Here is a 16,777-nt window from a genome sequence, read left to right as displayed (position 1 = left end):
AAACAATTAAAAAAAAAGTTGAACTTAGAGAAACGGAGCAGAGGGGGTGTTACATTGGGTATGTTGAGGGAGTGCTGGGGAAGCAACACAGAGAGGTTTGGTTTGCAGAGCCCTGTGTACAGAACAAGTGAGCTCTGAGTGACAGGATGGGGGAAGTCTGGGAAACAGCCCAGAGAGACCAGGAAGAGTCTTTGTGCTCAGAAAATCAGGCATGCTTCATTCATCCAGGGAGTTCTGGTGCTGGGCGCACGGAGGTGCAGAGACATCTGCCTCAGGATCCACAGGGCACCTTCATTATACAACTGACTGTTGATGAAGGCAGCAGCCGCTAGCAGGGAAAAGCTTGGAGGACCTGACTCTGCCCTAGGGGACCTGACTCGTCAGATAGGGAGGTGAGGCGTGGGGAGTGAGAAGGCAGAGAAGGTGCTCTAAAGAGAGACATCTAAATGGAGACCTGAAGAATTAGGAAGAGGTTTGGTAGCGTGGGAGAAGGGCTGGGACAAAGAGATGGATTCCAGGCGGGAAGTCTAGAGCCTGTGAGAAAATACTCAGGGCAAAGCGAAGAGAAGGATGCATGCAAGCTATCCTCGGAAGCCCAGGTGCACAGGCTGGAAAAGGAAGCCGGAGCCAGACCACTGCAGGCTATCTGGGCTGCAGAAAAGATTTTGAGGATTTTTTTAGTAATATTTATTAATATATTTGAAAGGTAGAGTTACAGAGAATCAGTGGGAGAGAGAGAGAGAGAAAGAGAGAGAGAGGTCTTCTACCCTCTGACTCACTCCCCATATGACTGCAATGGTCAGAGCTGTGCTGATCCAAAGCCAGGAGCCAGAAGCTTCTTCTGGGTCTCCCACGTGGGTGCAGGGGCCCAAGGACTTGGGCCACCTTCTACTGCTTTCCCAGGCCACAGCAGAGAGCTGGATCAGAAGTGGAGCAGCCAGGACTCAAACGTGCCCATATGGGATGCCGGCCCTGCAGGCGGCGGCTTTACCTGCTATGCCACAGCATCGGCTCCGGATTTTGAGTGTTGAGAGCATTAGATTTGTGATCAGATTTATGTTGTTGGAAAGATATCACTTGCTGTGTGCAGAGAAAGAACTGAAGTGGGGTGAGACCGCACAGTCATAGCATACAGGAGGTGAGGGTGGCTTCGATTGTAGTAGTGGCAATGAAGGTGAAGAGAAATCAGACACATGTAGGAGGCACTTACAGTTCTTAGTTTTATAATGGTAGCTTCTGCAATGGTTAGTCAGGCAGTACAATATATCTTCTAGATTTGTGTAAATCTCACATTTTCATTAGCTGGTTAAATTGTAGGTTTTATTTTTCATGACAGTACTAAATTGACTGTAGATTAATCCAAATATAATTGTTTTATGGCTAAGCATGCCCCATTGTAATAAATAATGAACATATATCAGTCTGCCTACTGCCTGATTTAAGAGACAAGACCACAGGAAATTTTGTGGAGCCTAAAGATTTGGGGACTAAAATAAAATTAAAGGAATGGGACCTTAAATTCTGGTGGTCCTGCAGAATGTTCCAAGTCCTACAGCCAGCTTGCTTGCTGTAGTTTAGATAATCCCTTAAATCTGTTGGAGTTCTTATTCTCCTGTTGTGCATTCTTGGATTGCTAAATGAGAGGAACAGCCAAATGTAGGTGCTCTGCAATGAAATGAAAGAATTCTAGTGTATTGGGAGTGACAACCCAGAGACTGTGTTCTTATTTCAACAGTCCCTTGGAAAACCAGCTTTGGAAAATCAATTTTAAGCCTGGAAAACTAAGATGAGACGTGTTAAGGCTGTGTTGTCTAAAGGAAAGCTTATGCTGAACAGTGTTTCTGTAGGACACTACGGATGCTGCTAAGGTTTGAGTGTTCCTCAGGGGTCCATTATGATCAAAGACTTCATCTCCATGTGGTGCTGTTGGGAGGTATTTGGACCTTTGTGGGGTGGGACCTCAGATCACTGGGGATGTACCCTTGGAAGGCGGTTCTCTGGATCTCTTTAGAAGTTCTCCCAATAGGGTTGTTATCCAAAGCTTATTCGGCCTCATGGTCTTTCTTACTCTGCTCCTGGTTTGAGGCGTAATCACTTCTTGACTCCTTCATGCACTTTGCCCCCATCGCCATCTGCTGTTCGCCATGAAGTCCTCTCCAGCACTGAGCACAGGCAGGGACCCGACAGTGGAACCTCCCAAACTGTGAGATAAAGAAACTTCTTCTCTTTATAAGTCAGCTGCCTCAGGTGTGGTACCGATGGAAAGTTGACTCATAGAGACGTACATTAGTCTGAAGGACAGAGATTACTTGTGCCTCTACCATTTACTAGCTCTGTATCCCCAAGTCAATCATTTATGCTCTCAGCTTCAGTTAACCCGTTTATAAAATGAGTACCCGCTGTATCATCCAGCACAGATGGAAAGAAATAAAGTGGTTTGTAAGCCAAAAGTAAGGATGCAAAAAGAATTGTCATTTGTCTCAGACTGGGGGCGGGGCAAGTGTTTGGTCCAGCAATTAAATGCTGATTAAGAAGCCCATGTCCCATATCAGAATGCCTGATTCAATTCCCAGCTCCAACTCTCGATTCTAGATCCTGCTAATGCAGACACTGGCAGGCAGCAGTGATAACTTAAGTAGTTAGGTTCCCGCCACTCACATGGGAGACCTGGATTGAGTTCCTGGCTCTGGCCTCAGTCTCAGCCAGGGGCCATTGCAGCCATGTGGGAAGTGAACTAGTTAATGTTCTATCTCTTCTTCTTCTTCTCTCTCTCTGCCTCCCCCTAATTTTTTTAAAAAATGGACTCAAATGTGTTGTGGGAAGAAACAGCAAATCTCTGAGGATGAAGCTAAGGTGGAGAAAAGTTGAGCTGTGGGCTGATAGGGCCATATTCTTGGGTCCCTGGATTAAGCTATGCCTAAACAGCCAGTATCCAGGCCTTCTTGGTTGACCGGCTACTACATTTTGTTTTTGGTTCAAACCACTTTAAACTCACTTCACGTCCCTTTCAGTCAAAGGAATTCTGAAAATAGCATTCATTTCCAGTACAGGAGCTGCCAGCCTAAGGGTGTGGTAAAACAACTAAAGATGGGCAGGTAGTCCCCTCACCCTGTCCCAGTTCTGATCAGCTAGGGGAAATCAAAAACAGGTGAATGTGTTCCCTTGTCTACCCTCCTTTTTAAATTTGTATTCTACTAAATATTCAATTATTCCTTTTCCCAGGATCCTGGTGTCCCTTTGGTAACCTATGGCACTAAGGGGACATAGAACAGTCTCAGTTCAGTGGAAGCGGACAAGGCAGAAGAGGACATACAGGTGGCCTAAAGAATGTGAATAAGGTACAGGTGCTGACTGCAGAAGTGTAGTTACTTTGGTTCCTTTAGGTGGGTGGGCTAAGCTAGAGGCTGAAATCTGAAGGAGTAACAGGAATTGTATGCTGCCAGCCAGGAGAAGGAGACCACCAAGAAACCCAGTACTCAAGACTGTAATCCTTCCAAACCAAGGCCAAAATCAGGAAACTGAGCAACTAAGGCTGACAATGGCCTGGACCAAATGCAGGAAGACAGTGAGCAACCTTGCAAGCACATCATTATTGCAGAGCTTCAGGGACCCCAAGAGCTGTCACTACAGGGGAGGCAATTCGTAGTCTGCTGATTTTTCAGGAGTGACACCCTTTAATAGCTACATCCTTTGAGACTGAACACAGTACAAACCACATGGGAAAAGGAGTATGTGCACATCGTAATGATTTCCATGCATGGGATGTAAAACCAAAATGGTGTTTGGAGTCCTGATAGGCTTTTGACCATGATCTGCGGCTATCCCTCTGTGCAAAAGATCAAATAATGATGGAGACTAGAAGGGGGGAAAAAGCTAGCTTTCAGGGTATTGCATAGGCAGGGGTAAGATAACAATAGCTAACACTAGATAGTGCCTGTTACATGCCAAGTGCTGTTAAGTATGCCACATATCTTGACTTATCTAGTCTCTACCACAAGAATTTTAGGCAGTTTCAGTTGTTTTGATAAAAAAAGAAAAAAGATCTCATAATAGTGATGTAACTTGTCCAAGAGACCTGGCTAGTTATTGGCAGTGCTAGGATTCAAACCCAGAAGTCTATTCCCAGGGCCCACACTTCTAACCATTTGCATCCTGCAGTGCATTGAGATGTCTTATCCAGTGTCCCCGGACATTACTCATGACCACTTTTTTTTTTTTTTTTGACAGGCAGAGTGGACAGTGAGAGAGAGAGAGACAGAGAGAAAGGTCTTCCTTTGCCATTGGTTCACCCTCCAACGGCTGCCGCGGCTGGCGCGCTGCGGCCAGCACACGGCGCTGATCCGATAGCAGGAGACAGGTACTTATCCTGGTCTCCCATGAGGTGCAGGGCCCAAGCACTTGGGCCATCCTCCACTGCACTCCCTGGCCCCAGAAGAGAGCTGGCCTGGAAGAGGGGCAACCGGGACAGAATCCGGCGCCCCGACCAGGACTAGAACCCCGTGTGCCGGCGCCGCAAGGCGGAGGATTAGCCTAGTGAGCCGCAGCGCCAGCCTCATGACCACTTTTGAAAGGAGCTTTTCCTTTGTTTTGTTGTTTTCCTGGAGTGCCACGGCTTAAATGGCAGCTCCTCTTCCTTAAGTTCCTCTAAGAGCTTGTTGACATGGCCACCTGACAGAACAGCGAACACTGGTCAGTGACAAGGACACTAAAGTTTCTGAGATCTTGAGCATTCAGGAAAAAGCCTTGGCATGCATTGAAGGCATCCTCTTCTCTCTCACCTCTCCAGGTTCTCAGGGGCAGAAACCTAGCTAGGACTAGATCTGAGTCTACCATTTTCCTCCCATGGCAAGTTTTGCCCAAGGTAGGTACCCCATAACATGGGTTCTGCCACTGCAGTATTTGCAAATGTTGCCAAGAATGGCTATTTCAGCTAGGACAAGGGCAGCCAAAAGGCAGGCAAAACCTAAGAATGAGGAAATAGATGATCAGTGACAGAAGGAGACATGGTGTTGATAGATCCCAAGGGGTCATCCTCACAGTTGGTTGCAATACAGGAGGAGTTCAGTCCCTTGGAAGGCTGTCATGAGTAAGCGAGGACCATATCAGGGTAGCAGGTCATTAAGGTGTTGAGTTAGGTTCAGATGTAGAAAACAACTATGCAAGTATTATAGACTAGATACCCAGTGGGGCGGTGCTCAGTGACATGAGGCATCTTCCCTCTGACACCTCTGGGTCTTGGTTTGCGAGCAGAGCAGAGGTTTGGCTGGCTTAGTGTGGATGAGATCTGAACTCAGAGGAGGACTGAGGAATAGAGAACCAGCCAGAGGGTCCTGCTCAAGGTCATTTCCCACCTACTTTGGGAAGAGAACAGATTGTCTTACAGATGAGTAAACTCGGACTAGGCTGTAGACCTTTGTTGGTGCCTTTTGACTCTCTGGTTGCTATTCATCTGCATTACATAGTTCCAAAGTAATTTTGATTTCATTCTTTCTCCTTTTAGGCCAGAGTTCCTAGCTCTGAAGAGTAATTGTTCAAGGATGACCTTACCTAACTTTAAGAATTAGTCTTGTTCAATAAAAAGTCACCTCATGTAAATTAAACTTGAAAAGAAGTGTATCCCATTCTGACCTCTTCTCCGATCTTGGACTTATTGTTTCATTTCTGTGAAGTTTTGTTCGTGTCTGAGGTTGCGCCACATGCCCCCTGGTTGGAGTGTTATTCATTCCTTAGTTCTGTTTGTATTTCTGCCCATACTCTTAAAACCACTTACTCCTGAATTCACCAGAGTTGAGTACTTTAGACTTGTTGAGAAGTCCCTCCTCCTCCCTCCATATGAAATGTGACAGTGGCTGAAACTGGTTGTCCTTGCAGCCCCAGGATGCCTCTCCATGTTGACCTGAAAGCTCTTTCCCAAGAGGGCCTGAGACTTGTCCCTGATATTGACAGATGGTTCAGAATGCATCCACTTTTCAAGGTAATGCATTAAAAGTCAGCTTATGTAGAACTCCCTTAGGTATAGCTCCCTCATCAGACGTTTTGTGTCTTTGGGAGCAAGGATGAGTTTCATTTACCTTTATTGGCCCAGATACTACCTAGTATATGGTACAGACTCCACTGTCATTGCAATGCATTGACAGAACTTTTGGGGGACACCCTCCTCGAACCTTGATATAAATGTGTAGGAGCTCTTTATACAATACCTTTCTCGAGTGCGCTACTCATTGTGTGAACTATTTTAATTAAAAACCAAGCCTAATTCAGAAATCATTTAGTGAAGAGCAACTCCAAAATATGGCAAAAATGTCATCCCATTTATTTATTCTATTCTAGACATAAATCCTTTCTTTTTGAAGCCTAAAGTACTCTATCGATTTATCTATTTTTTTTATTTTTAAGAAGTAACTGTGTCTTACATACTTTCCTAGTGAAAATGAAAAGACCAAATATGGATTATATTAAATATGTTTGGCCTGTGTCCCTATCATTAGGCCAAGCTCATGACAGGCAAATGAAGGAAATGGAGTTTCCTCCTCTAAATTCTTGCAACTGGTCACTAAATGATATTATTGGTTCTTTTCATATGCATCCAATATTGTTACTGTTTCTGTACCTGCAAGGTTTTCTCCAATGAGATAATCTATTGAGGGGCCTCTTGGTCTGGGGCCTACTATATGGTAGGCACGTATAGAATATTGGTTGTGAGAATTTAAAAATGGAAGGGATGAAGTACTAACTTTCATGACAAATTTCCCCTTCTAAGAAGCAAAATGAAGAAGTTTTAGTAACAATGGTGGTAGTACACACTGAAGGCTTTGCCTTTTTAAAAATGCCATGGTTTGCATCCATTTTGAGTGTGTTCCCCAAGGGTTCATGTCTTGGGAGCTTGGGCCACTGTGCGGTAGATGTTAGGTGACAGAACATTTAAGAGATAGAGCCTCCTGGGTGGTGGCTATGTCTTTGGGGCCCTGCCCTTGGAAGAGGTTAAGGTAGTTCTCAGGGGACCCAACGGAGTTCCTGTGAGGGTGGGTTGCTATAAAAGAGCAACACTCTACACTTTCTGGCTTCCTGTGTCACCAAGGGATTTCTTCCACACTGTGGAGTCCTCTGCTGTGACGCTCTCATCTGGAGACCAAATCAGTGGAGCCACTGATATTGAACTTTTGACCTCCAAAACTGTGAGCTAAATAAACCTTTTCTTTTATAAGGTCTCCAGCTTCAGGGATGGGACTAATTCTCGCATAATTCATAATCAGTGATTGAAGTGTAAAGAGGACCTTGAGCTTGGTGGAATAATTCTGACTTTGCCAGTGGCTTTTATAGAATTAAATAATTTCTACTTAGAAGAAATTCTGTGGCTTTTTTATTCTTTTTATTCTTTTCATCAAACTTCTGAATTTCTCTCCAAATGTTACTTTAAGGTTAACTTGTATATCTGTTACTTCTCTTACAAACTCTGTATTTGCTAGCCTTAAGCAAAGACTCTGTAATTTTAAACCACAGTCTGTTTTTCCTTTATAGTTCTTCTATGGGTGTCTCTGTAGAATTCAATGTCAGACTATGAAAGCTGAGTTATGGGCAGCTGATTTAAGGGTGTAATACTTAAAGAACACACTTTATGTCAGTGGGTGCACAAATGTGGCCACACAATATGCAGAGGGTGCAACAAAATGACTTGTGAATGTCTCCCTCTTTGACATGTTTTGACCAAACTTTATTACTCGTTTAATGGAATTGTGACAAAGAGTAGGAATCAAAACACAGGGGGATCACAGAGGCTGTTATGTTTATTGTGCAGAACAGACAGTGATAATCCACTAGAGAAATATTTTCAACAAGCAAGCGATTCAAAGTACAATCATAGACAGCAATTCTACATGAAGAACAAAGAATAAAGTTAGAAGACACTCAAAGGAACAGGGAGAAAGTCAACTGCAGTTAACGTCTTGATATTTTTCTCCTGCAAACATACCTAAATTGCAGAAATGGTAGAAAAGTTAAATGTCCAGTCTTATATAGCTGCGACCAACAACAGCAAAGAACAGTCCTATAAAATTTATCTCCCACAAAAATAAACTATATATATAAAAATTTTATGATGTTCTTACTGTTCCATTGGCCACCAGCTTTTTTTTTCAGTATGAAAAATGAGGTATACTGGGACTTAAGAGGTAGTAGTGTGTTTTGATTGTACAACATACAGGAAATAAAAGAGTAACTTCATCAGAGATGGAACTCACTCGGTGCTCCGAGTTTGGCCAGCATGAGCAAACTGCTTCAATTTTATGAACTGGCCAACGAGGTTTCTAAAAGGCCCATCCAGAGATAGTGAATGGACTTTGTTTTTATGAGCCACTATTTATTGAATGCACAGTTAACAGTAAATGTTGAGTTTTAATTCTCTCCATAGCTCCTTTGGTGATTCACGACAGTGAGCAATCTGCCAGTCTCAGGGAGGTCTAAAGCCTTTGCAGCTACCTCCCTGAAGTGGCTGGAAGAGAGATGGTTTTGAGTTTCATTTGGCTTCAGTACTAAAAGCCATACCGACACAAACCGTCATGAGAAACTACCTCCTGGCCCAGTTGATAATACCATGTTCAAAATCAGCACACTCACAAGGAGAGAAAGGCATAAAAACTCTACACAAGAAGCGTTTAAAATACATCTGATTGAGACATATTACAAAAATCACATTTGTGTAAAATACATGAAAATATCTGTCAAGCATTTTCTTATATTCAACTAATCTCAAAAACACATATTTTGATTGCATTATGCAAAAGCTGAGCCTGTTGCATCTCACCTACAAAGCTTCAAGTTTCTTTGAAGGTTGGTTTTATTTTTTTATTTATTCCTTTATTTTTTGCAAAAGTATGTAAAAATGCATTCCTTTCTATCAAATGTTTTACAAAAATAGTTTTGATTAAACATAGCTGCAGTCTGAACTACTTCAAACATTGAGAAAAAAATGAATGCTGCAAAGTAACGAGTTCATTCCTTTTGAAGTCTGGAGGTAGGTTTTTGCAAGTCAATTAGTCCATTTGCTTAAACAATTCATTTGAGGTACAGACTTAGAGGGTAACCTTTAAACATTACAGTCAAATTCTGTGTGATGTGTACTGTGATCACGGAAGATCATCTTTAAGAAGCTAGGAGCGACTTGGTTAAAAAAATATTCAAGTTAACGTAGAAATCTAGCAGAGAAGCTGAAACAAGTATTTGTAAAATTTTAACTAAAAAAAATAGAAAAATACATAGCCATGCTGAAACACAGTAAGGAGACTGTTTCTATAACTGTATCAAAGTGTACAAAAAGAACTGCAGATGATGAGACTCACCTACCCAGTACGTTTTTTTCTTGCATTGCTTGTGTATAGCAGCATGTAATAAGTACTAGACTGTAAATTCATTGTAACATTCAGAGGTAGTATTGAGTAGTGGGGATATATTGCATCTCTGGCTAAAAGTGCAGTTTGAATGAAGGGATGGTGAACGGAAGCCAAAATAAAGCACCACGGTCAACCATCTTATGTCAAAACGTATTACTTGCAGTAACACATAAGCTTAATGTGAGGTAAGTGGTATTTAGGTCTTTCAAAGAAAACTGATAACACAATGAAAAGAGAGAAAGACTGCCTTTTTTTTTTTTTTTTTTTTTGCTTTTTTAAATTGTTGCCTAACTATAGCAAAAAGAAATGTAGATTTCGCGCGCTCCTCCCACCTCCTCATTCAGGTGAGTTTATCATGCATTAATTCTGTTGTACCTTTCCATCAAGTTACAAAGAGGATACTTTTCCTTGTCTAGGTTCCTTAAATGCTCTGAGGTTGACAAGTGTCACTTATCGCTAAGTGACATTTGGCTCTGTAGGAAGTGGATTTCCTGAAAACAAAGTGTTGTCCTGAACACGAGTGCTACGAGTAAATTTATTACTCCTGCTGATATGTGTGGTATCCATAAATACGGGAGTTGGCAACGTTTGTTTGCTTACTTCCCTTTTTGAAAAAAAAAAAAAAATGAACGTAACCTTTTCTGGTTTGTTAGCTGAGTGAAAGGATACATCAGCATTTCGTCTCATTTAGAAATAAAAAACAACAACAACAAAAAGTTAAAAAAATCATCAAGTAAGTGTCTACAAGATTATACGAAAAGGAGAGTAGAATCTAGCCCTTATCTTTGGCGTTCTAAATGGGATTCACTACGGCGAGCGGGTGGGCTGGGACTGAGGTGTGCCCGGTGTCACACACCGCGCTTTTCCTATATGAATGCCCAAGGTCACGAGCGTGACTCGCTTCTTGTTTGTGTGCAGTGCAGTGATTGACTAAACCCAATTCAGAGCTTCTCTCACCCACCCACTCTTGCTTATGGGATCAACAAAACTATTAGTAGGTTAAGAATAAAAAGAAAACAGTAATTAAAAGTTGCATTGTTAAACTGTGTCCCCTGTGTTTACAGCAGTTTTTCACTAAACCTGGGACTGTGAAGGGATTACAAAGAAGGTGATTAATATAGTCCTTTTCAAGGTTACGTGACTTCTCCCCGCCCCTCCCCGCCCCCGCCCCGCGCCCGCCCCGCCCCGCCCCAGAGGAAAGTGGAAAGACCATGGCAATAGAGAGTAAGTGGTCACTGCAGTGTCTTCTCCCTTCAAAAGATCCAACTGCTGCTGAGGTAGAAATCCAACGGCGGCGCCCCCTAGTCCTCTTCGGCAGACTCCTGTGAGGACGTCTCTTCCGTCTCCTCCTGCAACACACAAAGTGCACAAGCCTGAGACGCCACCCTTGGCCCTGGGGGGGCTATGACCCTGCTTGCACAGCACACGATTGGCCTCTTAACGCCGTCATTGAGGAATCAAGGTGTTGTTTTTTCCCAGAGTGCTCATTAGCCGCTGTTGACTTAGCGCTTGACAGCATGGCGGCTGGTCAGCAAATTCAATTGTCCGCAGCCCGGGGAATGTCAGGCCCATGTCAGCTTACTCACCCACTGGGCTACAAACGAAATGGATAAATTTTTTTCCCGACAGCAGGCCAGTCATCACTTTGAAAACCCGGCATACAAGCAAGAATAATATAGCTAGGGCGTTCCTCTCTTGAGGTACAAAGAAATCCAGCTCTCAGACAAAAACTATTTTTCCCCCTAAATGGTGTTTACTAGATGCTTGGAAGGACTGCCTGCTCTGATTCCTGTTTTACAGATGAGAAAACCAAGGCCCCGAGCAGCAGCGTGCCGGAAGTCCCAGGGCCAGGATTTGAGCCGAGTCAGGCGGGTGCCAGAACCCGCGTGTGACCGCCACGCTCTGCGCAGGGGCGGCCAGGGAGCAGGCGCCGCCGCCGAGAGAGCCCGGAGAGCCGGCTGCGAACTTCCTTTCCAAACCTATTTCCTCGTTCCCGTATTTATTAAAGCACATTTTGAGACAATGACCGAAGTTTGGCGTAAGTGCTCAATCTCAGCACTAAATCCGCATTGGCCAAACATTTAATGGTGGGCCAGCCAAGCAAAGAAAATCTAATATATATGTTTTTGCAGGGCCTCCTCTTCATATAAACCTTACTCCTCCTTTTCTTTCCCCTTTTCTGATTCCTTATGGCTCTGGAATTTGTTGGGGTTTCTGCAAGGCGGCTTGAACCGCAGAGTTCTCTTTCCTTTTGCTTATTTAACAAATGTGCAGTACCTTTCAGGACATGGGTGGTAAAGCGGAGACAATAAACATTTCTGATAAAAGCGTCGTTAGGGAGAGGATGATTTTTATCAAATGCTGCATGCTGTCTCCTAAAACGGCATGTGAAAAAGATCTGGGAGAAGAGGTAAACATTTACTCCTGCAGCAAACGAAGCCCCTTCAAGAATGGCCAGCTTACAACAGCTTATAACAGTCTTCATACTTTAATAGATTTGATTTTCCACATGGCTTCGTTTTGTCTGGGTGGCTAACTGACACAATTTATACCTCCCTTCCTTCCCCAGGTCACTACAGTACACCATTCAGTAAAGCATGCCTTAAAGCTTGTCTGCATTATATGACCAAACTTCCATTCATTAGTGTTTGAAACACTTCAGCTGTGAAGGGGCTCCTAAATGCTACCATGTGTGACGCTTTTGCGTAAAAGCAGCAAACCGGAGGGGAAAAAAAGCCCACAGGAACCGGCACTCACACACTCACATGAGCGGTGGTTCGCACGCGTGCGTGCACACACACACACACACACACACACACAGAGGCTCCTACAGACTCTATCCTGGGCTTTAATCACAGGCCACTGTTTCCTGCAAGCCCTTTGCAAAAGGTTTCAAACATTCTCTTTCCCCCAAAGACTGAGAGAGCTGTAAATCCTGGGAATAAACACACATACAAATGAATGGATTACAGCTTAAAAAATAGAACCAGAACAGCACCAAGTCATGAGCTTTCACACCGGTTTTGTTTAGTCTGCTTTGGGTTTTGTGGGAAATGTGGAACGTATGAAGCTAACTCCCCTCTACCCCCAGCCCCCAAAACTGCAGGCCTCCCATATTTAAGCAGCAGGTTTATACCTCTTGACTAGGCAACAGGTCATGACCCTGAGATCCTCTGTGGAGTCCCGGCCACAGAGGGGACGCAGCATGATCAAAGCCACGGACAGACAAAAGGGAGTGGAGCCAGGGATCAGCTGCCCTGTGACATTGTCTTCTCCCGGAACATTTAAATTCCAGAAAGTCACTAAGCGGTTTGGCAGATACACTCTTCATCCACCCCCAAATGACTCACTCCTCATTATGACATGAGAGGTGCGGACACGGGTATCTACTCTGCATCAGAATACAGCACACAAGCCGGCAGGTATATTTTCCTCTTTCTCATGGTTAACAAATTAATAGAACTCCGCCGAGCTGAGCAACCTCCTGGGTCTAGCTGTGATTCTCCTATATTATCTGGAAACCAAGGTACTTTCAAATCCGGTAGGAAATAGAATTTTCAGGCCATGAACTTACAAAGACCTTGTGCTAGATGGAATGTGATCAGCTTCTCAAAAACATTCTCAGAAACTCTGCTTGATCTGAGCCCGGAGAAACTTCTGAGACCCAAATTGTTTAGACACAACTCAGCTGCAAATGATGGAGCTGCATTTTGTTTTCTTACTTAACAGTAAGGAAACGTGCATAGTTGTTTTATTTATGTGTCTTTCTGCTGGCCTTGAAATTCTTCTACTAGTAACTATCAGTTAGTACTGGGAACATAACCAGGATGTCAGGAGTGGGAGTCTCACTCCGTTAAACTTTCGGTGGCAATGAGCTCTCACACACTCGGCCTGATGGTTCTCTCATCCAGTTAAGGGAGAGCTCGCTCTCTTCTTGGCATAGCTCCGACTGGCCACCCTCCAAAGGAAGGCATGGCTGCCAAGCGGATGACGCTGGCTGGGTGGGTGGCACTTCCCACCTCTGAAAACCTCAATTCTCACCTCTCCAGTGACTTGGCCTTCTGCTACATGTGTGGCTGCTGTGCCACAAATGTGTGTGCAATGAAGTGAAGACAAATCCTCCCTGTCAGGAATGAAGATGAAGTTGGAAAACCCACTATGAGCTATCCTATGTGTTCCGGTCTGGCCACACTTCACACTGCACGGACTGCACAGACACAGGTGATGTGGGGAATAATCAGCCGACTCTAGTGTTCCCAAAAGAATCTTGCTTCCATAGATAAGTAATGAGTAGGGACTCGGGGCCCCTAAGCCTCAATCCTTTTGAGTAGCTTAGAATATAACATGGCCATGTATTGCAGACAATAGCTTGCACCAAGAGATGATTTTTGAAAGTTGTATAATGTTTGCAACATGGAGCAAAGGATCTTTGAACCTGTTTAGCTACCCACAGGCAGCCTTGAAGTAATAAGAAGATTGAAGCACTGTAGCCAAGAGTTTTACACATCTCATTAGGAGCGAGTTGATGGGGTGGGAAGGCCAAACAGCAGCTCTCTGGTCAAGAAGACTTACCTGTTGGAATGGGCTTCAGGAATGTTACGATAAAAGGACTTTTCAGAGTGGAAGTGCACAGTGACACTTTTATGAGCACCAGCCACTAAAACCTCTAAACACTGAACAGCTCCCAGCCATTCATGCAGCTACTTTGCAAAGACAACGGAGGCTGCACCACACCAGGGTGAAATGGGAGGTTTTTTGGCAGAAAACTGATGAAAGGGGAAAAGTGAGTGGGCAGAGTTGGAGAAACACACACACATACATAAAATAACTATTGGAAAACTGCATTCATTTTGCCTTACTTTTTCTTTTGTTCGTGAAAAAACAAAATTTAATAAAAGTCACTTTCATTACTTTAGTCAGCTTAAAAGAAAACATAACAGCACTGAAACCCAGAAAAATGGCTTGCATGTATCACCGTTCTTTTCATCTGGCTTAGTGTGATACATGTGGTATATACCTTTAGGGACACTTAGACTAAGTAATTAAAAAGGAGGAAGAAGATGGCCTAATGTCTAACCTTAACTTCTAATGCTTGTTGGAATTTTCAAATGTCTTGAGTTTAATCATAGGTCTTACCACACAGGCACGTGTGAGGGTGTGGGCTGGAAGGAAGTGCAGAATGCAAAAGCTGAGGCTCTGGGTTTAATTTCCAAATGCAGACTAAACAGCAGGTCTGCAGTGGGAGAGAGCCGGCAATGGAATCGCTCTCCCTGCAAACCCTGCGGAGGTTGTGTCGCCGTGATGCCCCTCTGTGTAGAGTAAGGTGTGCAAAGCACAGAAACCCAGGTCAGCTTTAATAAGTGCTTCTGTTTTTGAGTTGACTCCAATTAATTCCGTAATCCTTTATTATATAATGCTACAGACTAGAACTATGTCCAATTGTAATTTAAGTTAGCTTGCTGATGAAACTACTCATTCGGGGTAATCTAGAAAGGATAGTTTCAGTTGACGGACACTCTTGTTGTCATCTTAGTAAGTCCAACTGCTTAACGACTGATAATGACACATTCATGAAGATCCTGAGTTGGTCCTGTCAGAGCTGAAAAAAAGGGCTTTCTTCCTTCTCCACAGCAACGACCAGGAACCAATTTTTCAAGTTCCATCTGCAGCTAAGTGACCCGCAAGACCACAAAGCCAAGTTTTTCTACTTCTCTGTCAGATATTTTAATTTAAAATGGATTGGGGCTGTTTAACTTCATGGAAAGTGATTATTTCCTCCAACTAGGAAAACTTTGTAGCAGATTTTTAAAAACATGTTAAATGGAACATATACAAACCATATAACCTGGCAAGTGCAAGGGATTCTAGAGGAAATGCTAAGAGGGAAATATGTTTTTCAAAAGAAGACTTGAGAAGTTGGGACATTTACATTTGTACTTGATCTTTTACACACACACATACACACACACATACAAGTAGCAGGCTTACCAGCTGTGCATTACTATTAACTTAGTAAAGTTGGTTTTAAGATCTTAATGCGGGTGCATTTAATATAAAGAAAGTCGGTCCTATATGCCACTGCGCACACGTGCCTTTAATGGGTTGAGTAACCTGTGCCTTAGTCCCACTGAGTCTGACACAGTCACAGGAAAACCCATGTGCAACACTGCAGGGTTGTGTGACAGAAAAAAAAAAAAAAAAAAAAGAGAAAATCACATGAGAAAACTTTGAAAAAAAGGGTGGAGCTATGATTGTTAATTTCAGTTACTCCTTCAGTGTTTATTTCTTTACCTGTGATTCAAAGATTCTTAAGCAAAAAGCTGTTATGAAACAATGTCCCCCCAAAAAAATAACACAAAATGCCTTAGAGTCCCAAAATGCATTCCTGTGGTTCTGGTCTGTGCCCTTAGCAGAGAACATCACTGAAGCTAATGAGACAGAGATAACACTGGATCCCAGAATAGGATGAATCTCTCTCTCCTGGGATCCAGGGCTGTTTTTTTTTTTTTTTTTTTTTTCTTCAGATTTTGAGATGGAAGTCACATTTTCCAGCCAGTGAAATAATTTTATGTGTAAAGTAATTGCAAGTTTCAGGAGTCATGATTTCTAAGGATCATGGGTTTGGTCAATTTTCCATCCAAGTTCCAATTCTCACTGAAGGAGCCTCACATCAAAAAATAGCTGAAGACATAGCAATGTTTGCTCGAAGGAGGCATTCAAAAGAAGGGGATCTATTTCAATATCTCTAAACTGTTGAGGATTGTTCTTATTTTTACACAACATAGTTTTTGAAATATGGTTAGGTAGGCCGGCGCCGCAGCTCACTTGGTTAATCCTCTGCCTGCGGCGCTGGTACCCCGAGTTCTAGTCCTGGCTGGGGCGCCGGTTCTTTCCCGGTTGCTCCTCTTCCAGGCCAGCTCTCTGCTGTGGCCCGGGAGGGCAGTGGAGGATGGCCCAAGTGCTTGGGACCCTGCACCCGCATGCGAGACCAAAAGGAAGCACCTGGCTCCTGGCTTTGGATCGGCGCAGCGCGCCGGCCGTAGCAGCCACTTGCAGGGTGAACCAACGGAAGGAAGACCTTTCTTTCTGTCTCTCTCTCTCTCACTGTCTAACTCTGCCTGTCAAAAAAAAAAAAAAAATATGGTTAGGTTAAAGGCTGCTTCATGGTTATATTCCTGATGAGCTTATTGATGGCACAGAGCAGAAGAAATCTTTCCTCTTTGTTTCTTTTGTGTATAACATTTTGCTTAGCTGTTGTATGTGGTGCAAAAGAACAGAGTGATTCTGGATTTTAATCATTATTGCACCAATGCTTTTCATTATCCTAAATCAAGATTTTTAAATAAGATTATAAAAATAGTGGTAATAACAGTAAGTCCACAAATAATGAC

General features: G+C 43.4%; 1 protein-coding gene across 3 annotated transcripts in view; it reads right to left on the bottom strand.

Moving 5' to 3' along the window:
* Positions 1 to 7,766: 7,766 nt before the first annotated feature.
* The window catches only part of HMGA2 (high mobility group AT-hook 2), a 134,155-nt gene continuing 125,144 nt past the window's right edge, over positions 7,767 to 16,777 (bottom strand). For all 3 annotated transcript variants that reach the window (XR_011380142.1, XM_017341960.3, XM_051845646.2), the window contains one exon: positions 7,767 to 10,735. Coding sequence is in view for 2 of the 3 variants with exons in the window: in XM_017341960.3 (XP_017197449.1) it covers positions 10,688 to 10,735 (48 nt within the window). In the remaining variant the exon portion in view is untranslated. The remainder of the gene's footprint in view (positions 10,736 to 16,777) is intronic.

The sequence above is a fragment of the Oryctolagus cuniculus genome, chromosome 11 (genome assembly GCF_964237555.1).
Source record: "Oryctolagus cuniculus chromosome 11, mOryCun1.1, whole genome shotgun sequence".
NCBI lineage: Eukaryota > Metazoa > Chordata > Mammalia > Lagomorpha > Leporidae > Oryctolagus > Oryctolagus cuniculus.
This window is presented reverse-complemented; position numbering and strand designations above follow the sequence as displayed.